This window comes from Sphaerodactylus townsendi, linkage group LG11 (assembly GCF_021028975.2).
Source record: "Sphaerodactylus townsendi isolate TG3544 linkage group LG11, MPM_Stown_v2.3, whole genome shotgun sequence".
In the NCBI taxonomy this organism is placed as follows: Eukaryota; Metazoa; Chordata; class Lepidosauria; order Squamata; family Sphaerodactylidae; genus Sphaerodactylus; species Sphaerodactylus townsendi.
In genome coordinates this window covers 24,407,142-24,434,540 of record NC_059435.1, presented here as the reverse complement: position 1 = coordinate 24,434,540, position 27,399 = coordinate 24,407,142, and the positions used below count along the sequence as shown (strand labels likewise).

The 27,399-nt window shown below is 43.0% G+C and overlaps 1 protein-coding gene across 4 annotated transcripts in view; it reads left to right on the top strand.

The window, feature by feature from the left end:
- The first annotated feature begins 6,720 nt into the window (after window positions 1–6,720).
- The window catches only part of STAC (SH3 and cysteine rich domain), an 89,017-nt gene continuing 68,338 nt past the window's right edge, over window positions 6,721–27,399 (top strand). The window contains exon 1 of one of the 4 annotated variants that reach the window (XM_048511421.1): window positions 6,721–7,293. In XM_048511421.1, coding sequence (XP_048367378.1) covers window positions 7,186–7,293 — 108 coding nt within the window. In that variant the 5' untranslated portion in view covers window positions 6,721–7,185. Of the gene's footprint in view, window positions 7,294–7,899; window positions 7,933–8,022; window positions 8,162–16,521; window positions 16,616–27,399 lie in introns of those variants that run through there. The other 3 variants (XM_048511425.1, XM_048511422.1, XM_048511424.1) reach the window with 3 other exon arrangements.

Here is a 27,399-nt window from a genome sequence, read left to right as displayed (position 1 = left end):
GGGTGCTGTGTGGTTTGCGGGCTTTATGACCGTGTTCTAGCAACATTCTCTCCTGACTTTTTGCCTGCATCTCTGGTTGGCATCTTCAGAGGACTTCATCTTCAGCCACAGATGCAGGCAAAACGTCAGGAGAGAATGCTGCTAGAACACGGTCATACAGCCCGGAAACCACACAGCACCCCAGTGATTCCGGCCGTGAAAGCCTTCGACAATACAGGGAAGTTATTTGTTCCTACCTAGCATGGATCAGAATCCTGAGTGAAACTGAATGTGGCTGAGACTCACTGCATCTGCCTGCTCATGTCTAAAGGGGTGTGTGCTTGTGTTTCTACAGAAAACTGAGAACAAAGGGAAGGGAAGCCAAACCCCATGTCCTCCCACATTCACCTTACTGCTCATGACTGTTTGAACCATTTTCTTCTGAGTCCTCCTTGATGCTAAAGATGAACTGGAAGAAAAATGCTCCAACAGTGCCATCCTTAGCAAAATTACACCCTTCTGTGACCACTGAAGTAAGTGGGCTTAGACTGTAAATCTCTTTTGGATTGCATTACAAGACACAGTGGTGGTGAACGGGACAGTGTTAAATCTCTGTTACCCATTGGCTCCGTCTCCTGATAAAAAAAGACTCTGTGATAACTTTTCTCATTCACACAAAGTGCCTACCACCCTCCACAACCTCTTTCCAATAGGGTTATAGATAGGTTGGGCAGTCACATGTCACCTTGCCTCTTTTAAACTATATAGAGAATTGTGACTCATTTCACACACCAGGTTCTCCATATTACTCGCAGAGACACCAACAAAGTGTAGCCCTGCCCTCTTTAATAATTGCCCCTCACTCAGACACCGCACAGATTAATTGGGACTGGGGACTCAAACGCTGTTTCAGTCACATGCTGCCGCCATTTATTCATATCCTAAAACATGCAGAGATTTTTGCTTGTTGGTGTGTGTTTCTTTCACCGAGATAGCCAGCCCACAGGGCTAAACAAACAAGTTAAACTTTTATTTGTGGTTTGGGTGTTACACCGAAGAAAGTCAGGTGGAGGTTGCAAGGTTTCTTTTGAACTGTTTCCCTGTTCCACCATTTGGGATCCTTTGTTCCAAACTGGCTCTTTTCGGGCAACTTTAAACTGCTCTTTGACACACTTCACTCAGCCAGACTCATTCTCAATCCTCTAACTCCTGTCTTCCAACTCTCTTAACTGTTTTCAACTAACTTCCTCACTAACAGTCCATCAGTTCCCATGGGTCACTCTTAGTGAAAGGCATAATCTAACCTGTCCATCACCCCCTCCCACCTCCATGAACACATGGTTCCCCCATATCTAGTTGGGCTTTCAGTTACTGTTAACAAGGGATTTTCTAATAATGTTTGACTTAAGGAAATAGTTGTAAAGCCCTTTTGGGGGAAAAGTCTTCCTGGAACCAAGGCTGATTCTGCACAGGCCAAATATAATGGGTTCAAGCCCTTTTTAAAAGCATTATGGGGAGAAGTTCACCCCATAAAACACTTCTAATTCACTATATTTGAACCCAAGTTAAATGAAAGTTGCTAAATTAGCAACGTTTTTTCTTCAATCTGGGTTTCAGATGCTTCCTGCTTGCTATGCAAACTACGGCAAGCAGGAGCATTCTATCCCAACCATCTCCGTCCACCATTATGATGGATTCCCCAGGTGGCTGCCATTAGAGTGGATTCTCTAATAGGTGGTCACAATGTAGTGCCAGTAAGTGTATGAGTGGGGATTCTTGGGTGGGGGGATTCTTGGGTGCACAGTTCACAGGGAAACATGATGTTTCTCATGGGAACCACGTCACCTCCTGCTGCCAGGATCCCAGTGATCCCAGCTGGCCCCTGCACCCACCATGTGAGTGGTGGCACAGGCAACATGGGTTCATTTAACCCATCAGTGTTGCCTGTGCAGAATCAGCCCAAGATAATTGTAATTGTTAACACTTAGTAGCAAATGCTGTCTTCTTGGTCAAGGTGCTCAAGGGGCTAGACAACTCCCGTCTTATTTGCCTGCTACAATTTGTCTGGACTCATTTCAGTCGGGTTCTAGTTTTCATTTGGGAATGAAAGCTGCCTCGGTTGCCTTGATGGTTGCCCTTTGCTGAGAGGCAGGAGTTGTGCAATCCTGTTGACTCTACCACATCTCCCTCTATGCTACAACTGAACAAGAAGAGTGGACGGACTATGGTTGACTTGTAATGTGAGGCTGCAGTTCTTTTGCACTTGGGGTCTTGCAGCTCCCTGCAGTCCCAGGGTGCCTCAATCAGTAAATGCACCTCTTGAAGGCAATACCAGCATCTTGAAGGTAATACCAGCATCAGACAAAGGGAGCTGTTGTGTAACTCTGTTCTATATTAACTGCTGAGAAATCCATTGGGTGCCACTTTTTTATTGTTCAATAGTGATTTCTTTGGGGGATGTTCTGCTTAAAAATGAATAGCTTTTTCTTTAATCACAAGAACTGACAGCTCAAAGAGGCATTGTGATGCCATGCTGGGTTTGCTCTGGCTTCTGTCTCATTATAAATCATGAGCTTTCTGGGTTTTGAATCTTTTTTAACCAGTTACACAGATAAACAAGGTCAGTTGACATTCATGTTGCCATGTGCTGAGCAATAATAAAACATTTCTAAAACCTGAGTTTAACAGACTGAACATAGATCAAGATTATCTTTTTCGGACAGATCTGGTTTTGACCACAGAAAGGTTCACCCTACTGACAAAGTAGATCCCTGTGATACAGGATCAAAAACACCCTAGAAAATGAAGTAAGCCATACTTTGACAATTGTTTCTTAAAATATACTTGGGGCCTATACTCTCCCTTTATGTCATAGACTGGGGGGGCTGATTTTGTAGTGTGCTTAGGAACACTCAGCTATGTTGCCTCCACAGATCATAACACTGCTATATTGTTGTGCAATGGCAGTAATTTGTAACTGGGTTGTCTACCAGAACAAACATTAATGTGAGACAAGCAGGTGTCCATCTTGGCACTGAATGGATGTTCTGACACATATCATTATCAAAGTAGTGACAGGTCAGTTTTTCGACCTTAATCAGTCATTTCATGAAACAATAATCTTAATGACATAATCTAAACTGGCCAGCACACCATAGTGTTGAAGGCAAATTTCAGTCTCCACACCACAGCAAGGATGTTAGCTACTGTTTCATGAAATGACTGATTGAGGCAGAAAAACTGGAGAATTGCTGGCTAAAGGACTGTATCTGAATACAGAACTATAAATCATAAAATAGGAAGGAATGTTATGGATCACAGAATCAGTAACTTTAAACCCATGTGCTCTGAATTCTGCTCAGATCTGCTCAGCGGACTTTCTCCCAGGAAAGTTTTCTTAGAATGGTACTGAGATTTTCAGTTATGACACTCATACAGCCTTGGTTAAATTGATCTCTTAGCATAGCTTGCTTTCTTAAGAAAGCGGTATAAAAATAGAACCAATAAATAAATAAATAAATAAATAAATAAGAGCACTGTGGAGCTGGATTCAACATGACTGAGGCCCCTTTCGCACATGCAGAATAATGCACTTTCAATCCACTTTCAATGCATTTTGCAGCTGGATTTTGCAGCGGAATAGCAAAATCCACTTGCAAACAATTGTGAAAGTGGATTGAAAGTGCATTATTCTGCATGTGCGGAAAGGGCCTGAGAGAGAACTGGCAGACCAACTCGAGGTCTTCTTGGATAATTCATCTCCTGTAGACCCTTTTCAGTCTGGTTTCTGACCGGGCAATGGGAAGGAGACAACTCTGCTGCCTTTAGTTGACACCTCCCTCTAAATTCAAACAAAGGTCATGTCTCCTTCTTGCTCCTACTGGCTTATTTGCTGCCTTCAGTACCGTGGAGCATACCATCTGTTGGTGCTTGGAAGCAGAAGTAGGGATCAGGTGTTGTGCATTGGACTGGTTCAAATCATTCCTCCTGAACAAGACCCAAAGAATTGCCATTGGGGACAGTTATCATCAGTGTGGGACCTATCCTGTGGAGTCCCACAGGGTGAAATCCTATTTCCCCTCCCCTCCCTGCATGCTCTTCAATCTCTATGTACAGACCTTAGATCAAATAATTTGTAGTCTTGAGGTTGGTTGTCATCAATATGCAGATAACACACAGCTATACATATCCTTACCCAAATCTCTTGGTGATGCAATAGAAGTCCCAAATCATTGCCTGGCAGCTGTGGTTAAATGGCTAAAAAATGAACAAACTAATTCCTGGGGTGCTGTGTGGTTTCCGGGCTGTATAGCCATGTTCTAGCAACATTCTCTCCAGACGTTTCGCCTGCATCTGTGGCTGGCATCTTCAGAGGATCTGAAGATTGACAATACATCTGAAGCCTTCAACAATACATTAAACTAATTCCTGCAAAGGCAAAAGCCATGCTGATTGAGAAAGTAGAGGTTTTGAAGGACATTATGCCCCCAACTTTCCATGCAGTTCAGCTGACCCTTACTGACTCAGTTAAGAGCCATGACATTATACCGGACCCAACAGTATTGCTGGAGAAGCAAGTTAATTCAATTTTTTTAAATGGCTTTCTTTCAATTCAGCTTGACACAGCTGATCTGGGCACCTGGATCCATGCCATGTTGACAATGAGACTAAATTACTGCAATGCACTGTTCACAGGTCCTCCCTCAAAATCAATTTGGAAAGTCCTCCTGGTGCACGATGCCGCTGCTCAGCCATTGTCTGAAGGAAGGAGGCTCATGAATATTACTCACATTGTGCAATCGCTCCAGTAGCCACCCATCTGTTGCTGGGCCCAATTTAAAGCATTGGCTAACACATACCAAGTCCTTCACTGCCTTGGACTTTCATATCCATGAGACCATCACTTCCCCTGTGTTACATCATGTCAGCATAACTAATCTAAGTAGGACCTTAGAAAGGTGCCAATTGGGCAAAATGGGCTCATATAAGTGCCTTCTTCTCTGTGACCCCACCTTGTGGAACAGGGTGCCTGAGGGTCAGGAAGGCTTCCACTATCCCGGTTTTCTCCTAGTATTTAACACAGATAGTAGGGTAGCACTGTATAAGATTGTTCACAAAGTAACTTGAATAAATTATTATGGAATGGGGTCTATAATACTACTGTGTATAGTTTGCAGTAAGTTGGATCCTATGGTGTCATTTTGCTTCATTTAATGTGCAAGGCTAACAATTTGCTTTGCTTCAAACCTATGTTTATATTTCTGGTTGGTTCTGTGACCTATATCCTATTCCCATGGAGCGAACCTATGGCACTCCAGATGTTCATGGACTACAATTCCCATCAGCTCCAATTGGCCATGCTGGCAGGGGCTGATGGGAATTGTAGTTCACGAACATCTGGAGTGCCATAGGTTTGCCACCACTGTCCTATTCCATTATTTAATCAATGTCCTACCCTATTTATTGGCATTCTCTGTAATCTGCCTCGAGTCCCAGTGAGAAAGGCAGACTATAAATAACATAAATACACACACACACAAGCTCTCTCGGTTCATCAGGCACGTTGGGAATTAGGAGCAACAGTTGTATGAAGGCAAACAGCCAGCAGCATTTGAGGGTGGTATTGGTCCCATATCATCTTCAAATGGGTATCCTGCTTAATCCTCAAACAGGCTGGTTATAAATAGATAAAATAAATAAAAACTATGATACGGGTAGTGAATTCTAATACAATACTGGATGTTGTATTATTAGTAATATTCTGGCTGGTCTAGCTAGCCTGATCTCTGGAAGCCAGTACTTGAATGGAGGACCATCAAGGAATACCAGGGTGGAGAAGGAGAGGCAGGCAATGGCAAACCACCCTGGATTGCTGGTCTTGAAAACCCCATGAGGGGTCTCCACGAATCGTTTGCAGCTCGATGGCATTTTCAAACACCACCAATATTCTGATCCAACTGCAACATCCTCCCCCTAGGTTCTCACAGTCGATTCCTCAGTTTGGAGCTCTTCAGGTAACACACCTGAATGTTTCAATCCTGACAACAACATATTTGGGGGGGGGGGGTGACAGAACCGTGGCTGAGAACGCATGACTTGCCCAGTCAGTGGCTGGCTGCAGTAGCACTTGAACCAGAGTGCTCCTGGTCCCCACATCACCACACCAGCTTTCATTGGCAACCAAGAACTGTATAAACTGGTCCTGTGCGCTAAAACGTAGCATAGAAACTATCTGAAAGCATTAAAAGTTTCAGGGCTACTTTCCTTGGAAAGGCAAGAAGTTGTATTTAACCTTATTCTAAAGAAAGGCTGCCTAGAACGGAAAGCTATGAGAAGCTATTAGCCTACGGTTCCTTCTAAATGGCACGTAGTTTCTAAACAATTGCACACAGTGTAGTACAACTACTGTACCAACCATACTGCTCCCTCCCTCCCTCCCTCCCTCCCTAAAATCTACAGGGATAGGAAGACATCCAAACCAAAGCAAGGAAGGAAGGAACATGAACAGCTGAAAGAAAGCAGACAGGAATGACAGGCGCTACTTAACCTAATTTTTTCCCCTCAGCTAGACTGGGGGGAGACTAGCACCCTATCAAGCCGAGTGAAAACACGTGTTCCCCTACAGTCAGAACAGTCTCCGTCTGCCCTGACCCCAAACACAAACCGATCGGGACCCGAAGAGCCCCAACCACAGCCGGCCTTCAGCTCCCCGCCTGCTCGGGGAAGGCTCAGCGAGGGCGGTGCGGCTACCTCCCCTTAGCTACTACCAGGAGCACATGGTTGCCGCACAAGGCGTCGGAGCGCGCTGGCCACTCCTGCTCCGCCCTTCCCGCTCGGCTACTCCATGTGTTGCTCTCAGGCGTTCTGCTCCGGCTCACTCCCGTTGGCATCAGCCCGGCTGGCGGATCTCTCGCTGGCTGCTGAGGAGGAGAGGAGCCCAGCAGGCAGGAGGGGAAACCCCGGAGGAGAAGAGACGCCGCGCCTCCTTCATACCGGGAGTAACTCGCGGCGGGAGCGGAGTAGGAGAGGCGGGGGAGGGCGGGGGGAGTGGATGTGCCTGAGGTTACAAAAAGAGGCATTGCACGCCTGCAAAGAGAGCCGGCAGTTGGCTCACTTGGGGGGATCGGAGGAGCCGGAGCATGTGAGGTCTGCAGAGCCCAGGAGAGAGGGGCGGGCGCGCCCTCCCCGCCAGGTCTGCCTGCCAAAATGATCCCTCCCAGCGACGCGGTGGAAGCCAACGTGGGGAAGGTAAACGACATGGAGCAGCCCGAGCAGCCCCCCTCGCCTGCCTCCACCGCCAGCCAGGAATCCAAGGTACCGACACCGCTGCCTTTGACAAACCGGGGTTTGTTTGGGTGAAGGGTGTGACCCGTGGCCAGGTGGGGTGCTGATCCTTTGGCTGGGGCAGATGGGGGTGAAATAGCCCATCGCCAGGCACCTTGGATGTCTCAAGAGTTTTTAAGAACCCAGGAAGACACCTGACCCTGGGTTAGGTGGAATGCTTTCGTGGGAAAGTTCTGCTTTTTAAACTGGGGAAGGAATCCCACAGGCTCTCCAACAATATTTGGAGCCCACCCTGTACTTGGCATATTTTGGTCATTGTTCAAATAGACCATGACAGAAAGACTGGCTGGTTGGTTTTTTTAAATGGCTTTCTAGGAAGTCTGCCATTTAATGGATTAATAAGATCCATCTCCCAAGCTAGCTAAGAGAAGGGGAAACCCCAGGGCAGATGGCAATCCCCTAAACTCTTCCTCCTGGCCTGGTTTTGACATCCCTGCTTGATGGAGGTGATCCTTATGCTGTTCTTCCTGTGCTCAAGTGACTTAAAGGGTGAAAAGTTTCTTAGTGGATTACAGTCCCTTCAGAGTAGAGATCCCTAAGCGGAATGAATCCAATTAACACAACAGTGGCAGTCTCTGTTCGATCAAGTCGTGACTGAACAGGGAGAAGGTAGCTATTAAACTACAACGACCTGTGATTATTTGTTTGCTAACAACCTAGTCGCTCTGCCAGCTGCTTTAACTCTCAAGGTACAAATATTAGCTCAGGATCCTGCAGGAGTCTGACCTACACATAACATAGATCACTGATGTGAGCATCTGGCACAAGTCTGTGGCATCTCTGGATGGCAGGCCGGTGGTGGTGGGGAACGGCAGCATTCTTTGCAAGGAGCAGCTTGGTGTGTATTGCTTATAGTCTATAACAGTGTTGTACAGAGTGAAGGTGTGGGGAGCTACTCCAGTTAATGACTGTTATGTAGGGTAGAATGGCTAGAGTCAAATTAGCCACCTGATAGGCCTTGAGTCAGAGAAATGGATATGATTCTAAGTGGCCTATCAGAGAAGATACCTAATGTAGAGGACAATCCAGTTTTGAATGAGGTCAAACAAATGGGGTTAGACACTTAGGCCATGTGTGTGTGTGTTGCTTGTTTTATGATGTGGGATACTTAATATAGTTGTTCATGTAAATTTTCTTTCTTATCTATGGGAGATACTGTAGTAAAGTTATGATATGTAGTAGAATTTCAGCCCCAAATCAGCAAGTATATATGTGTCTTCCGTAAATGCTAATTAAGGACCCCTTTTGAAAAGATAAAAGTCCTTTGGACACAGCAAAATATTATAACTGAAATACATATTATGTGAAACATTTTCTGCAATTGTGAAGTTTGTGGGGAAAAATGACCATTCCAATCCTCTTCATCTGTAGAATCCAACATACAAGTTAAAGTTTGAAACTTAGTTTTCAGACTGTTCTATTTAGTTTGTAGTTTTTAATAGGATTGTCAACAGGTATTCAAGAAAAATGTCCTGTCCTTTTCAATGGCATTACCTGCTAAAGAACATCCCATTTTGCTTCTGTTAAAAAGACAGGATTTTAAAAATCCAGGCCTATTGGAAGCCTACATTTTGAATGACCATATGCGTTGCAGAAATGTGTGTGGTGCTTGAGTGCCCTTACTTTTAGTACTAAAATAATAATGTATTTTTTAGCCAAGCATAGATCTTTAAACTCAAGGCCCGGAGGCCTCTATATGAAATAATGCCACATTCATTAATATTTTCAATCTTCCTACTAAAAATACAGAAATATTAGTTTATGGTTGTGACAACCACACATATATTCAAACTACCCTTGAAAACCTAATCTCAGAGAGGGGACAATTGCCCTCCCACTTGAAACTGACATTTGAAAAGTACCATTTGAGAAATCTGTGTTTTTAAATTGTCACCTTTGTAAATAAGACACCAGTGAAATAGTGCTCATTTACTAATAACATCTACTTATTTGGAATGAAATGTTCTTCCCTGAAAGCATGTTCAGTGGGTAGCTAGTCGTATCCTTCACATTTGTCGCTGAACCAGAGGTAAGTCTATAGGTAGGTGAGTCTATAGGTAGGATTGCCAGCTCTGGGTTGGGAAAATACCTGGAGATTTTGAGAGTGGAGCCTGGGGAGGGTGGGGTTTGGGGTGGGGAGGGGAGGGAAGGGGAGGGGAGGGACCTCAGCAGGCTATAATGCCCTAAAATCCATCCTCCAAAGCAGGGGAACTGGGGATCGATCAGTTGTGATAGCAGGAGGTCTCCAGAAGCTACCTGAAGATTGGCAACCTTATCCAAATGCCAATAATATGTTGTCACATTATGTATGAAACCACATCTGTTCTAATAAACAATGATCACCATTTACTTTGGGTTAAAAAAATTGGCAAAGCAGTACTATAATTGGTATGCATCAGCTCTCCATGCTCACCAAGGTCATATATGATAAATAGCAGTTGATGGGAAGCCACAACTTGTGCTCTTTTTTCTCTGTCTGCCATAGGAATTGGCTGCTACCATAGTGGAGTGTTATTGTTTTATGCTATGACTCTAATGTAATAGTTTTTTGTGGGTCCATCTTAAACCCAGAAACCAGAGAGAGAGCCAAGATGGTGGGCAATCCTTGTGGTACTGTACTACTTAACTATAGTGCTAAAGTAGCTGTTTTTGCTCATCGTCTTTTTACTTTATGGCCTTACGGAAGAAACACCGCTCACCACTTAGGTGGTTCTCTTCAAGATCCTCTCTCCTTAAAAGTCAAAGCTGTCTGGATGGGCAGTCACCTTAGTGCTGTTTCACGAAAGCAACTGTTCTTAAAGCTCTCTTCTTATTTTCTGGCTTGAAGAGTAGGCCAGAATCCAGAACATACTGAGCTCTCTTTCCCTCTCCCTCAGAAGTAATTCTTGAAATGAGTGGGACTTGTTTCCCAGTAAATGTATTTAGACTAGGGATTGAAGTGATTTGTAACAATTTAACTTTTCAGCCCTCTATTTATGCAATTATTTTTGCATTATGGTTTAATGGGCAGTCACAACGGGACATGTTTTTATAACCCCCGCCTCCCTCTTGCTGCATCCTAGATGATTTATAACTAGATTTGCCAGATGTCTGTTGCTAGATCCAAACTCTCTTGACTTTAAACTTTCACTGCAGGAGAGAAAGCAAACCGGGATGAATACACAATCTCCAGGCCAAGCCAGAACATCTGACAAGTTTATGAACTAACGAAGACAAGCCATCACACAACTCCTTTGGCTGAGGCTTTAATCCTAAACACACTGATTTGGAAAGCAGTTCCTCTGTAGCTGAGGGACTTTTGTCCAAGAATATATGTTTAGGATTAAAAGGAAGGAAGTTGTATTCCAGTGAGTCCCATTTGCCAGCAAAGAAGCTAACAAGCTGACCCGCAAACCTCTAAAATCAATTTACACTTCAGTCCCAAATACCGTTCCTTGGCAGTAAAACTGATTTAGTGGCATCTACTTCTAAGTAGGTTCAGTTGGGGACCACTGAAGTAAATCTGGGTGCTTTGTGTAAACTGGCTTTAAGTTAATCCCTTCAAGAGCTTTTGTGGAGTAAACCAATTGAAGATGCAGATGGAACTGTGTGTGGTGTGGGAGAGCAGTCAAAAACCCTGAACAAGAAAAGAAAACTATGGCTGGGTTAACACATGGAGGAGAAGGGAGAATGTTGAAGTGAAAGAATGCACCAGTTGAGGTGGAAGAACGCACCAAGGTGGTGGATTCCATTTTCAAATGTCATTTGCATTTTTAAAAAGCTCCATCTAAATATAAAATCAGCACAGTGGGGAGAGGTTCTATCTCAACTCTGTACTGGTTGAATAATATTTTTTTGTTTATGGTGTTTATTTTTCCAAAATTGGAGAAGCACTCCAAAATGTGATTCTCCACCTGAAGTCTGAAATCCATTCTATTACCTCATTCTCTTACATGTGTATTTCAGGCCTTGAAGCAAGGCTGAGCTTTACTCGTGGATAATAATATGTGTAGGGGTTTTATTCCACCCTCACAGGCTCAAACGGCAGCCTCTGAAGTGGTACGATTCATAAGAAGTGAATCTGCTGAATGTGCAAGCTGTTGCCGACTCTGGTCTGGGAAATTCCTGACAATTTGGCAGTGGAGGCTGAGGAAGGCAGAGTTTGGGGATAGGAATCTGCTCAACAGAGATGTGATGCCATAGAACAGTGTTTTCCAACCTTTTCAATGTCGCGGTACCCTTGACCTCATTCTTCATATCTCACGGTACCCCTGCCATCCTCCCCCGACCTTCCCCTCCCAAGGTGAAGGGAAGAAGAAGAAGAGTTTGGATTTATATCCCCCCTTTCTCTCCTGCAGGAGACTCAAAGGGGCTGACAATCTCCTTGCCCTTCCCCCCTCACAACAAACACCCTGTGAGGTAGGTGGGGCTGAGAGAGCTCCAAGAAGCTGTGACTAGCCCAAGGTCACCCAGCTGGCGTGTGTGGGAGTGTACAGGCTAATCTGAATTCCCCAGATAAGTCTCCACAGCTCTGGCAGCAGAGCTGGGAATCAAACCCGGTTCCTCCAGATTAGATACACGAGCTCTTAACCTCTTACGCCACTGCTGCTCCTTGCATGGGGGTGGGGGGTGGGAAGTGGCTGCTGACCTTGCGGCAGGCCCTGTCCCCTGGGCCAGCTCCATATCCTTGCTGGTGCTGTCGGGAGACACTGCAAAAGTGGAGGGCGGGCTGGTAGCATTGCCGCGGTAGCCCTGGGACATGCTCACGGCACCCCAGGGTACCACGGAACCCTGGTTGGGAATCACTGCTATACAAGCTCCTGTTTTCTCCAGGGGAGCTGACCTCTGCTGTCTGGAGATTAGTTGTAAATGTGGGGAAATTCCAGGTCTTACCTGGAGGTTGGCAACCCTACTCTTAGAACGTTGGATCAAAGTAAAGCATTTTATTGCAGTGAGTGAGAATTTTCTACTAATTGTTATAAAGTAGTCATAGTAAAAAAATTGTTGCATTTGGCCACAGGCCATTACAGCTCAAAACAAAAACTAAAGATAAAATTTTCACAATACAGCACCGTCTATTTATTGCAAAGATAAAATTGGTCAGCCACTCAAAACGGAAGTTTTCCTTGCAAGCACTTTAGTTCTGATATTTCTGGCCACAAGGGCAAAAAAGAGCCACTCTGTACGATACATAAGGATCTACATCAGTTAGCAAATAAATTAGTTTCCCGGACGCGGGGGATCCTTGAGATTATTGTTTCAATAAATTTATTTCTGAGTTCTACCTATAAGGGGCAATTTAGAAAATAATGTGGGAGATTCCCACAAATACAGAGGCATTGATCTACTAGATTTCATTATATTGCCCTGGAAGAATAGAGGAAAGGATTGTCTGGAACTTTAGGGATGTTAAGGCCACCCTAAGCTTATATATACTGATGTATTTACCAGGTAGGACTCTCTCCTATGATCCCTTTTTATCCTTTTGTATGTCTTGCACTGATTGGTAAATTGTCCTTCTATCTAAAGGCGAAGCAGGTCCAAGAGCCTAAAGCATTGGGGCAACTAATCCCTTTCTTCTGTTAGCTTTTAAAGCTTAGATGAACTTGTCATATACAAGCATGACCAGTTACTGCAATACACAATAGGAACTTGGTTCATTTTTCATCTTCTTCTAAGCTGTCAGTTGAATGAAGCACAATAGGGACAAACAGCCCCATCCAAAGCTGTCAGGCGGATGGGGACATCTCAGCTTCAGTGCCACTCCACCACTCCAAAGGGCTTTCCCATGGTGCAGGAAGCCCGAACAATTTTTTTTAAAAAAACCCTCACCCATAGTACAGAATAGAGATATGCTACGATTTGCAGCCCCGTCCTCAGCAAGCCCTGGCCAGGCAGGTAGCATTTTGGACCAGTGGGCCTGAGCAACAGGTGCTGCTTCCAGGTCAGGCAGTGTAGAGTCACATGACGCCTAACCACCCAGGTAAGTATTTCTGCTGGCTCAGGGGTGCGCTGGTTCCAGAGGGTGATTTGGACCTCCCCCCCCCTACCCCGGATGGGGCTGCCCATATGCATTCCATTTAAATCAGCTCATTTGCTTGTATGTATGTATGTATGTATGTATGTATGTATGTATGTATGTATGTATTTATTTATTTATTTATTTATTTATTTATTTATTTATTTATTTATTTATTTATTATTTAAATTTATAGACCACCCAATCCCCAAGGGGCTCTGGGCGGTGCACAACATAATCTATGTACAGTCTATAACAAGGGTCGCAATAGTGACTGCATATACTAAAATTCGTTAATTCGTTAAAATTGTAGTAACACTCGAGTGATTCACTTCCAAATAGATTAGAAAGAATCCAAAAGTGCCATCCAAAGTTGTACTTCCTTCTAAGTACTTTGATTTCAGTGAATTTAGGAGGGTATAATTCTGTTTAGTGTATTGTCAAAGGCTTTCACGGCCGGATTCAACTGGTTCTGGAGGGTTTTTCGGGCTGTGTAGACCATAGCCACACAGCCTGGAAAACCCACCAGAACCAATTCTGATTAGTATTGCATTGTTAATGTTAGTGCTCATGTGTACAAAAAAAGCTTAAGGAGGCAAACATGTAAACTTATACTCTTGCTATAATAGTAAAGTGACCTTGAAACCTAGTATTGTGACAGAGGCATATTGGGACATCAAGGGCCTTTCCCCACTTACCATTTGCGGCGTGCTACTCTCAGCGCGAGTGATTTCTGCCGCGGGGTCGTGTTCCCCACGTCAGAACGTGCCGTTTCTTCAGCGCCAGAAATGACGCGCGCTGAGGGGACATGAGAGCAGCAGAGTCGGGGCGACTGCGTTGTCGCCTCCCAGACTCGTGGGGAGCACCGCTGGACCACGCGCTATTTGGGGAGAGTAGCGCGCAGCAAACGGTAAGTGGGGAAAGGGCCCAAGTTAGCAGTGCAGAATGGAAGTATTTGTTCTCATGAACCCTGGAGTTTTCTTGTTGGTGATTATATTTGCTGTGTTTCTATTCGCAATATTTTAATATAAGTTGAACGTTAATAATCCTTTCATGCTATATCACACCAACCTCTGTAATATGGTTTTGCATAACAAAAATGGGGGGGGGGGGTTGGCAGGTTTATTATTTGAAGTGATCTTCAGTGATGTTTGGTGGGTGTGTTTTATCACCATGCCCTTTTGTTAGTTTTATGATGGCACATTTTACAGTTGCATTATGCTTCCCATAGGAAGTAGCCTGTGTGGGGTTAATATTCTTTTAATATTCTTACAAACAGAGAAGTTCCAGTTTGTGGAATAGATATCAGTTATTTCTCTGTCAGTTGGGATTGACCAGGAAATGCCTTCCGAAAGGACAGCCAAGTCAAATCTTTCCACTGCTCTTTTATGGCTCATTCTCCTTAGAGTTTAATTGGAAAGTGTAACTGATGGAATCCTAAAAATAATTTTAATCTTGCAGTGGTATCTAGGTTAACATGAGCCATATATTCCCAATTACAGGACATTGCATTCGATTTCAGAGTTTTATAGAATCCTAATAGGTTTTCTCACTGCTCCTATTTGGTTATGAGGCTAGAAGAAAGTATTTTCTTCTAAACAACTCATAATGTGCTTTCTGTTATGGTTTTGCTTTATTCATGCAGAAATGTAAAAGTTTTCAGAGACAATCGGCCAGAAGACTTTAAAAATCACCTCTGTTCGTGTTCCCAGACCCAAAATTTTGACCAGGTCTTCTGGCTCCTAACTTTTAACGCATCTCATATTGCATTCGATCAAAATCTAACCTCTTTTCACAGCATGTGGCTGTTTGCGCAATATTGTTTAGTTGACAGCTATCCAAACACACATTACAGTGTGTTAAGCTAGCTTCAACATTTTGCACAAAAAAACCTTTGACTGTCTCATTTGATATCTTATCCTTTTACTTTAAAACTTGTCTGTGTTTGTGCCCTCGTTCAAGTATGTTTGGGTGATCTATTCATCACTATAAATAGATTTGGAACATTGGCATAACAATGCATTCTTTATTTACTGTTTATATTATAGGTTACATTCCTACTGAAACCTCATTTTCTGTGACCAGCCAACCAAGGCTCAGTTCAGCATGCTACTGGGGGAGGGGAGAAGGGAAACAAAACATGCTATATTAAGTCGCTGGAGCAGAAGATGCTGGTAGATCCTATGGATCATGTCAAAACTGCGAGGTTTGTTAGCTACAGAGTTTTTTTAGAACATGGATCGCCTCAGTAATTTCTATTCAATTGCCTTTAACCCAGCAGAACACCTGTTTGATCCTTTCCCATTCAATCATGTCTGATGGCCCAGCAACACCATGGTAATGTGTCAGCCAGCCAAACACATAGCTCATGTGATTCAATCAAGATTAGGAGGTTGCCTCAAAGGTCCATGTGAGATTACAGGAGATCTCTAGGGCAGTTTTCCATCAAATGCTGGGAAAAGCATTTGGAGGAAAGAAAATAAAGCTACATCCATGCCTCACTGGATACTATACTGTAACAATAATTCATTGCCTGGATTGTCCTGTCCGCACTAGAAAATGCAGTTTGGAATTATTGATGGATATTGCCCAAGAATAATGAGTGGATGCAGCCTTTGCCTCATGTTCCATTTAGCCCTGCATCCGGGAGTGTCTGTACAACTACACACAAGGTGGTGACATATCTGGTAGGGAGTCACTAGTGGTTATTGTGCCTCTAAACTTTGGAGCTGGTCCCGCTTGACCCATGGGGTTCTGGTAAGAAAGCACAGATGATTAGAAGCTTCAGTAATGAACATTTGATGAAGCCATATAATTAACTGTAAATGGTTCTTCCAACCATTTCTCGCACTGCCTTGCCTCAGATGCACAAATGTCATCTACCGCTTGGTTGATGATAAAAATATCCTAATTAAGTGATGTTTCAAATAGAGATATCAGGGTCCGATCTTGAGCTGCATTATCTAATTTGCTGTCCTATTGATGCTAATTGGCTTTAAGACAGGGTGTGTTTGGCCTATAGAGTTGCATGGAGACTTTGCCCGCAGAATGGAATTAATATCCTCCGAGTCTCCTACTGGTGAGGGATAGGTTACTGGCTATTGAATATTTTACAAGGGCAGAGAAATGGCATTCAAATGATGTTTGCTTCGTCATTCTGCTGAATAAACATTCAACTTACAAGCTGCAGTTTCAAGGATTGCAACAACAATCCTTTCTCACCCATAAACAGCAGAGAGGATTTGAAAATAGTCTACAGTTCCAAAGCTGTTGTCCACATTTCTACATAAAATGGTAAGTAGATGTGGTGAATGAATGAGGCTTCTTATAGAGAGAAGATGTTGTAATATATCACCACTTTGAACTTTGTGTATCGGTTCATCGAGTATAAAAAAATGCTTCCGTTTCTATGAATGAGTTACCTGCTTTTAGTCTTGTTCGAAGCAGAACGTAATTTTGTGTCTCTGCCCTTTGCCTTCTTTTCTGTAGGCTATTGACTAGCAAGTCAGAGTTCTTTTTAAAAAGTTATGCCCTTCCAACTAGTTTTTCTATTTTTGTGTGCGGGATAGTTAGGAACCAGACAACTGTGTTTGAAATCCATCTGTACCATCATTGGAAATTGAATGTTTAAAAAATGCTAGCTGCCTGTTCATCAATAGAGATTTCTATCATGGTAGAAATTCCGAGTCAGTGTAATACAGTACCCAAGAGTTCTAAACTGTAGATTGTACTTATCTGGGGTCAAATCCCTGCTCTACAGTGAGATTCACTTAGATTAGGCACCGTTTCTCAGTTAACCCTGCCTCACAAGGTTGTTCTGAGAATAAAAAATGATCCCATTCATATGCAACTGCCCAAGCGTCTCTGAGGAAAAATGGGACACAAATATGGTTGATAATTCACTCCTATGCTGAACTACTCCAGTCTAAACTTTTCAAAATCCAAACAAGGTGCTGCCTTCATGGTTGTGAATGTCCCAAAGGCATCATCAGCCTGGACGTTGTTTGAAATCAATGGACTTAGACTCTGCACTGGATTGCTCTGTAAATCACTTTTAGTTTATTTCTCCCTTTAGTCTCAATTGACTTTTTTTTTAGACATCAACTCATGTGAACTGAGGTTGAATGCTTTTTTCTGTTCATTTTTCACCCTTTACTCCTAGGATATGTGTCCCTTTTATTATTTGTTTGCCTGCGTTAAAAGAGCACTTTTGTAATAGTTTTATTATGATGTTATTTTTACTTGTAAGTTCCCTCAGGAAAGAATTGGTCAAGGTGGTGTGTAAATTTCCTAAATGGATTTCACTACAGTGAAAATATACAGCGGTGACCATAACCTTAGGCCAGAATTCACACAGGCATCTCTAGCTCTTCTGTTGTTGGTGTGAAAAACAAAAAGGCTGATTGGCTTTCTGATGTTTGAAAAACATTCACTTCTGAAATGCCCTTATTGCATCACTCTGCATTGCCTTATAGTCATGCAAGAACCTTGATTTAAAATCATGTTTCACCCTTTCCATGTTTTGTCATTCACATGTGATTTGGTCTGAGTTAGCTAGATTCAAGTCCTGTGGCACTTTAGAAACCAGCAAGATTTTCTCAGGATAAGCTCTTGAGAGTTAAAGCTCTCTTCATCATGTTATATTCCCCAAACTGTGTTGGTCTGTAAGTGTCAGGGGGATGCTATCTAGGTGATTGAGACAACTGCTTAAAATAACAAATTGCTGCTGCTAGAAAGACATATGTAACCAGCCTGCTGTATGTATCCACTGCCATCTGTGCATTCTTTCCTTGATCTTTACTTTATGGCTTCACATGCTTTGTAGACCACTGGGCTCCCCCTGGTAGTTCTATCCCATGGGAACTGTGTTATATCCATTATCTCATAGGGCAGGAAGCCAGGTGACTCTCTCTTGCTATCTGCCACCGAGCTAACAGTCTTAGCTCCTAAGACTGTTTTTCACAAATTCTTGGGAAAACGGGAGAGATGTTCTCTACGGGAGACAAAGGGAACTGTGAATTCCAGCTTCTTCAGATCTGGCTTTGCCGAGTGTGGTGCTTCGATGCCTTTTCAATAAACACTATTGGTCCATTTATTGACTAAAAGTCACGAGACCTAACAGTAAGTTGCTACTGGACTCAAAAACTCTTCTTCTACAGACCAACACAGCTGTCCTCTGAAACCACAGTCTGAGATGGGATTCCAAAAATTCAGAGAAGATCTGGTCTATCAACTAAAATAAATGTTCAGAAATTATATATCTTTGCCAACTGAGTGCTGAAGATGGGAAAAGCTTTCACCTCCATATTAATGCATTTTAAAAAGGCATCATCTGAGTGGCTGCTATTTGAAACAAGATGGTGTATTAAATGGATGGTTTAGTACTGCAAGGCAATTCTAATGATCATATTCATATAGGTATTTTGTATATATGTTTTTTTAAGCATGTATTGCATCACCTGTTTTCATCCAAGTCTGTTGGTGGGCAGAACATTAATAGAATTTGCCAGCAAAAGATCTGTGCCATTGCTACAAAATCAAAACTTCATAGAAGCGATTTTTCAAGAGATCACTTTGCACTATTACCGTATGTAAAGTGGTTCTGACTCAGGTGCTGAAGATACATTCAGATGTCATCATAAATGACAGCTGAATTAAACTACAGTGGTGTCTGAAAATGTATTGTGATATCTAAAAGTGGACTACTTAGCAAAGTTTGTTTTGTTGGAGGGCACCAAACCAAGGTTCTAAACCATAGGTTATCCCTGGCTTTAACTGCATTTAGTGCTAATTATATCTGAATGCAGCTTATTCAGTGTACAGAGTGACCTCTTAACCACAAAGATATAGGTGCTGGCAGCATTTTTAGTTTGACCAGCAGAGCAGCATAATACAAAACTTCTCTTGCAAGAGATGACATTTCATCCAGCTTGCGTGCATTGGCTAGGTTTTTCTTCCCTACTGTATTCTTAATCTTATTTTTTTAATGGTAAAGGGCAGAAGTTGCTAGCCCTGTGTTCTTTCTTAACAAAGGGGAATGACATTTGTCACTGCCATCTTCTTCTGTAAACCTAACCGACCTATTAAAACTGGAAAATTCTAGTAAAGACTGGGTCACATAGTTGAAAGGTTTTCTGACAATTTACAGAGAGCTATGTCAAGAAATAGATTCTCCCTTCCCAGCGGATCACTTTTCTTGCAGTATCTAAGTCAGAGATGAAGCCACACCCATTCTTGTTGCAGTTGAAATGGGACGTAATTAGCAAGAGTATGGGTTAGGATGAAGCCATTACACGGCCTTCTAGCATCTTACATAAGAACATAAGAACTAGCCTGCTTGATCATACCAGAGTCCATGTAGTCCAGCACTCTGCTACTCGCAGTGGCCCACCAGGTGCCTTTGGGAGCTCACATGCAGGATGTGAAAGCAATGGCCTGCTGCTGCTCCCGAGCACCTGGTCTGCTAAGGCATTTGCAATCTGAGATCAAGGAGGATCAAGATTGGTAGCCATAGATCGACTTCATAAATCTGTCCAAGCCCTTTTTAAAGCTATCCAGGTTAGTGGCAATCACCACCTCCTGTGGCAGCATATTCCAAACACCAATCACACGTTGCGTGTAGAAGTGTTTCCTTTTATTAGTCCTAATTCTTCCCCCCAGCATTTTCAATGAATGCCCCCTGGTTCTAGTATTGTGAGAAAGAGAGAAAAATTTCTCTCTGTCAACATTTTCTACCCATGCATAATTTTATAGACTTCAATTATATCCCCCCTCAGACGTCTCCTCTCCAAACTAAAGAGTCCCAAACACTGCAGTCTCTCCTCATAAGGAAGGTGCTCCAGTCCCTCAATCATCCTCATTGCCCTTCTCTGCACTTTTTCTATCTCCTCAATATCCTTTTTGAGATGTGGCGACCAGAACTGAACACAGTACTCCCAAGTGCGGTCGCACCACTGCTTTATATAAGGGCATGACAATCCTTGCAGTTTTATTATCAACTCCTTTCTTAATTATCCCCAGCATAGAGTTTGCCTTTTTCGCAGCTGCCATACATTGAGTTGACATTCCCATGGAACTATCAACTAAGATGCCCAAATCCCTTTCCTGGTCTGTGACTGATAGCACTGACCCTTGTAGCATGTATGTGAAGTTTGTATTTTTTGCCCCTATGTGCATCACTTTGCATTTAGCTACATTGAACTGCATTTGCCATTTCTGAGCCCACTCACCTAATTTATCAAGGTCCGCTTGGAGCTCTTCGCAATCCTTTGTGGTTCTCACCACCCTACATAATTTGGTATCATCTGCAAACTTGGCCACCACACTACCCACCCCTACTTCCAGGTCATTTATGAATAGGTTAAAGAGCACTGGTCCCAAAACTGTTCCCAAAAAATCTTCTGTGTTTGATGTGCATCCACCTGCTTCCATGACTAAGTACCCAATCCCAGTAGCTATAATCCACCACAAAGTGGCTTAAACTCGTCAATTTCTTGAATCTCATCCAATTTATTGTGTTGTGAAAAACACACGCTCTTGCATCAATAGGAATAATTTCACTGAAATTAAATAGATGCAACCAATTAAGCAAAGAAAATTAAGTTGGGAGGGTTTGGAAGTTGATTCTAAAAGGCCTTCATTTTTGAGACACGCAACATAAACTGTCACTGTTGTTGGCATTTGTAGACTAAACACCATAATGTGTTATTAAATCTATGAGCAAACCTATTAAGGTTGAGTTGGATCACTTACCATCTATAAAATGGAATTGGAATAAGCTATGAATTTTTCTTGAAGTCATTCCTGGTCTTGTTTTTGCTGTGACATTTTCCAAAGCTGAGCATCCTTCTATTTCAAATTCATCTCCATGAGAAATAAATAAACTTGATATTACAGATACTTCACCGCCACCACGCAATACTCACAGGCTTGTCTTCTCAGTGCTCATTAGGGGACACTAGGTAAATGTTGCTGTGGGATATATGTCTGGTTGATGGAGTTAGATGATATTCACAATTCACAGCAAGCGTATAGTGATTTGCAAGGGTTTCAGAGTTGTTGTGATGGTGTCTGTGGATCATGGAATCTGGTACCTAAATAAACTCAAGGCAAGGTTATTGCTCATTTGAAGTTATTATCCTGGATCAACCTAGGAAGCAACTTTGCTATCCCTGGGCATGTTACCAAGTTCAAGGAAGCTTCCTTATTATGTTGTTCTATGTTGGAGATAGAGTGAATTCCTGAGTCTCTGCTTGGAAAAGGAATGTCACTGGCAGCTCAGGAGGCATCCTTTGCTTAATGGACATAAGCTTTTAAATGGCACTGGGAAATGGAGCGTGAGGAAAAACACACTGCACCCAGGCTGCTTTATGAATGAGGCTGCTTCAGGAAAGTTAACTATTCTGAATGGAAAGTAGAACATGGCTGACCTGACTGACATGCCAGCGGGACTCACTCTTCACAGGAGCAAAATTCTGACTTATTCTTTAGGCTAATAAAAAAGATGGATAGGTAGGATCTACAATACTCTAAAGTTTCTTTTTTAACTATATCAATTTGTATTACTGTAAAACTGAACTTCTTGAGGGTTTTTTCTTTTTATATTGGTGTTGTGTAATAAAAATTATTTTTAAAAAATGAGAAAATAGTTCTTTACTAGTAGTGGCAGTTTCTGGTGCTCAGAGAGGGTTTTGGTCATGATAAAAAGAGTTATTTAGCCTGCCTATCTATCTCATGATAAAAAGACAGACATGTAGTTTATACACACAAATGCACACACTAGTATTTTACTTGTTGGTGCTCATAATGCCTTTGAGTAGCTCTGCATTTATGCAGGAAATTTTCTTGCTGCATGTATGTCTGCAGTGTTTCTCTTGGCAAAAATGCAGGTGGATATATAGGCTAAGAGTGAATAACTGGCCCAACTTATGCAGTGATTCTCTAGGCCTAGTAAAATATTCCTATCACTTCAATATGCTTCCTCCTGTGTAACTAATGTTTGATTAAGGAAATAAAGGGAAACAGAAACATGACATCAGATTCAAAATTCTTTGCCTCTGAGGTAAATTTTCATTGGATTTGAATTCAGTTCATTTCTTGTTTAGGTTTGTGTCACAATTTCATAGAACAGAGAAAGAACAACCCACCTCTGACAGGACAAACTTTAAAGTCAAAATCTTTTTTTTCCCCTGAATAAGGAAAGAAAACAGTGTTGTACTCATAAAACGTATTGCCACATCTGCAGTCAGAGCAAAAAATGTTTTAAACAGTGATGTGCGATCCCTGGCATCTCCATTGGAAATAAAACTATTCTTGAGGCTGGTCCATACAAGCTTGTCCATAGCTGGATATTTCCATCACAAGGTCTCTCAGCCAACACGTGAAATATCTCCATTGCAGAACACAATAGCTGAATTGGTACTAGCCATGATTTGTAGTTTACAAAATCCTACAAGAATCATGAGTGAGTTCAAGCCTCTCCAGTCAACAAGTGATTAACCAATGCTTGTCCACATAGGACAGATAAACTCAAGCATAAAGGCTCCTTCAGTTGCAAACTCAAGTAGCATTTTAAGACTCCTCAGCAAATATATATATTTATTTAGAACTTGGCTTGTCTAAATAATGGGGGTCCCATTGAGGAATTGCTACAATTTCAGCCATATGTGTTGCTTTCCAAGCTTGTCCTGGACATCTTTATGGACAATAAAAGGGGCTTGGTTTTGCTTGTATGCACGCGTTTCTCAGTATAGTTCTTCAATGCAATTGTAAAAAGGTGGCAGGAAGGAAGCCTTTCAGCTAGCTGTACTGCAAGACCTAGCAGGCTGCTATGGAGGGGCCATCTTTGCTGAATCACAGAACAGTTTCCCAGTCTGCCTGTGACGCACTTTGGCCAGACTTCGTTGCAACTAGGCCCTTTCTGCACAACACAGAACATTTGGGGGCAGGAAAATTAAACATTTCCTGCAGGAGTTCTGCATGTTTTCCTCCAAAAATATTTTGGAAACGTTTTACTACACCCTCAAGTGGTTTTATTTGGATACGGTAAACTAGCGATCTTTTTCCCCAAAAAATGTTTTCAAAATGTTTCCTACTTGCTGTGCGGAGATCAGGAAACGTTTTATATCTCCTGCCCAATTTTGAAGCTCTCACTTCCATTTCTCTGCTGCCTGTCATTTTCCTCCACTTCAGGGATTCTCTGACTGTCTGGCATTTGCTAAAGTTTCCTATGAGTGTTTTCTCATCTGGCAAAATGGCTGCCCACCATTTCCCTCTTTGCTGCGCACTAATAAATTCATTTTTGGCTGCCAAGTACATGTGAGGTATATTTGATGCTACATAGATACGATATCCAAATCAGCAAGGCTTCACAGATTTCGAGTCATCATAACTTCAAAGGTCAATTCCCCACCGAAAAAATGAATGCAGATACAAACCGGTTTGGGAAAAATTGGGACCTTTTGAGCATGTTTTCAGCGTCACCGCTGCAGCTTCTGCCCCACAAACGATCCTTGTTCCCAGAAACACAGCAGCAAGGAAGGATTCCCCACTGAAGCAGATTGAACACGCGATCCGCTGAGGGGCTATCCTGATTGGCTGTTGAGTTGTCTTGGGGCAGGAATTTTGTTTTTATTTTCAAACTTCCGGATCCACATCTCTGTGAGCATGAGCAGAACAACCCTACGCCGGAACAGGGTAACGGGCGATTAAAGCAAAGCCTCGTTCCTGCATGCCTTTGTGTATTCATATCCACATGTATGCAACGTCTACTGCTGCCTTATATTACCTTATATTTGTTTAAACACTCAAAAATAGGCCCCAGTTGCTTCACACGTGAAATAAAGAAAAAACTGCATGTACGTTGGATCGAGTCTCTGCGAGCATGCGCAGAACAACCCTATGTGGAAACGGGGAAACGGGCGCTTAAAACATTAGTTTTTAAGTGAATGCGAGTTTTACTGCTGCCTTGTATTGCTATTTATTGTTTTAAACAGTCAAAAAAAACGGTCCCGCATTGCCTCAGATCCATGTGGATCTTGGGAAAAAAGGGGGGGAAAGGGCTGCGCGCGCATCACGCACAGCCCACTGCGTTCTAATTGGATGGGAGGCTCCATGTCACTCAACAAGGGTGGGTAATACGAATCTGGATTCAACCCCCGATCTTTCCCACTGCTCCACATTCGGCACATATTTTTTTAAAGGTCTATTTCCAAGCAGGTTCTAAAAAAACATGTGCTGGGGGGGGGGGGGAGCGCCAGACACAGGATGAATCCATTTTCGGTGCCCAGGTAGTGGGGAGTTCTGCAGGAAACCTGGATATTTTGTGTGACAAGCACGCATCTAATCCTTAGTGGGGAATCGACCAAAGACACAGCTGCATTTTTTAAAGAACCACTTTCAACTGAAACCCTCTATTTTTCCAGGCAATGCTGACAAACCCCATAAAATGATTCTTTGCAAAACATTTGGCAAATGTTTTAAATGCTTTGTGTGGAAAAAGCCCTAAACTGTGCATTTTCTAATATCAAATATACTGTCTTCCTTGAGACTTTGTACCCCCAGGTCTGAACATATGCCTTCCCCCTGTTTTTTGTCTGTTTCTGGGTACAAAACTTGGAATTTTGCAAAAGATGAACACTGAGGTTCCTGTCTAGTCTAGTGTCAAACTTGGCTATAAAGATGAGGGATGGCTGTTCTTTAATAGGGAAGAGATGCATGTGTCTATAGTTCAAGAGAACTGGTGAACAGCAGCAGGCTCTAGAGGATTGGTCCTTCTTTCTTTTTTAATGAGACCCATAGAAGTAAAAGACTCCATGCTGCTACCTTGAGAAAGTTGAGCTTAGCAGGTTCCTTTGTAGCTGTTTTAGTGTATTTATTGTGAGGAAGGTATTTTTACTTCTGTTGTAATCTTGCTTTCTTATTCACGTCTAGAAAAGCAGACTTTGCGACTATTTTTGTTGTTTAACTTGCTGTTCCTTGCTCGGTATCAAATAATGAAAAGGCAAATCCAGACATTTTTCTCCTTGTTGCTCATGGCGAGGCCTCAGTGGAACTCTGTTATTTTTGTTCTTATACAAAATAATATTGGCTGTGCACATTTCCATCCATTTCTCATTCCCACTGGGAGTCTCTTCATTTTGGTGCTTCATGCTATTCTCATTTCCTGACATGACAGTAGCAACTGCTTCCAAATCCCGTGGAACCAGAGTTCCCTTTTTTGTGTGTCTGCAACATTTTTGTGTGTCTGCAACATTTTTGTGTCTTCATAGCTGTCTTTGCAAATATTAAGAGTTTCTTTCCTACCTGTTTGACCCCGAGGCAGAGCTGCAATGGGGACATCTGGGGCGGCTCGCCCCAGGAGCCACCATTGCAGTCACGGGGCAGGGTTGGGGGCAGGGTCGGGAGGGGGCACACGGGCAGTTCATGTCCTGGGCGCAGTTTCCCCTCCCTTTGTCACTGGTTTGACCCAAGCTTAGTGCAGACCCAGTACCAAAAGCCAGCATGGTATTCTGTAAAAGAGCTTTAAAGGAGTTTTGGGCTCATTTGTGTAATTCTGCCTTCTTTTCCCCTCTCACCCACATTGAGCTAATTCATTATTTTTTTGTAATAAGCCATAGTTTTCTATTGCATCTGAACTGGCATTAGGGTTAACAATCTGTATCTAGGGGTTGGAAATCTCCTGAAATCACATCTGATCTCTGTACAGCACAGATTGCTAATTTGCTTGTCATTTTTTTCAGTTTAAAACATTTGTTCCACATCGCCTGGGGAAAATGGGTACTTTGGAAGGTAAACTGTATGGCATTATACCCTACCAAGACCCCTCCCTTTCCTAAACCCCACCCTCCCAGGCTCCACACTCAAATCTCCAGGTGTTTTTGAACCCAGAGTTGGCACCCCTGACTGGCATAATGGGTTGGGCATTTGTGGTTGGCGTACTGATGAAGAATCCTAGATGCCTGAAAAATTTCCATAATGTTTATTTATTAAATAAATGTAGGTGGCTTACAAAATACAATGTAATACAATAACATGTACGATAATGAACCCAATAATAGTAAAACCTAATACAATAAATACAACCACAGCATATCATAAAAAATCAAGCCTACAATAAAATGTACCTATAAAACTCTAAAACGCTGCTTTTTAAAATCTAAATGTTGAAAGCTTTTTGAAATTTTAAAAAACCCATCTTCACCTAATGACAGAAGGAGGGCAAGGAAAAAACCACTGAGCTTCCATAGGAACAGTGTTCCAAATTCTGGCCGCCACCACCAAGAAAGCTCTCTCCCAGGTTCCTACCAGATGTACTGACGGGATGGCGACAGCCCTCCCAGGATGACCTTATTCAGTGAATAGTTTATATGTGAATAGATCCAATGCCGTGAAGGGCCTTTATAGGTAATAACCAATAGTTTGAATTGGGCTCAGAAGCATACTAGAAGAAGAAGAGTTGGATTTATATCCCTCCTTTCTCTCCTGTAAGGGGCTTACAAACTCCTTTCCCTTCCCCCTCTCACAATAAAAACCCTGTGAGGTGGGTGGGGCTGAGAGAGCTCCAAAGAACTGTGACGGCAGCAGCTGGAAGGCGCCATGTCCCCCGCACCATCCCTGAAAGCTTACCTCGTCTCCTGGCTTCCGGCTCATCGCAGAGGCCAGGGGACACACCCCTTGGCCTGCGACTCCAGAGCCATCGTTCCAGCCTGTGGGGTCATGTCCCCTGGCCCCTGCAACGAGCCGGAGGCCAGGGGACGAGGTAAGCTTTCAGGGACGGTGCAGTCTGTGCAAAGGCTGCGCTGCCGCCCTCCCGGGACCGTCCATGTGAACGGTTCCGGGGGGGTGCATCGGTGTCTTTTACGCCGACGCACCCCGGCACGGTTGCGGTGCGGAAAGGGCCCTAGTCTGGCTAGGTGCCTCAGAAGAATTCCATAGTGAATGGCATCCGATGCTGCTGAGAGGTTCAGCAGAACTAACAGGGACACGCTCCCCCATAGCTCCCAGCAAAGATTATCCACTAGGCTAGGGCAACCAAGGCTGTTTCTGTCACATACTCAGGCCTGAAGCCCAGTTGAAAT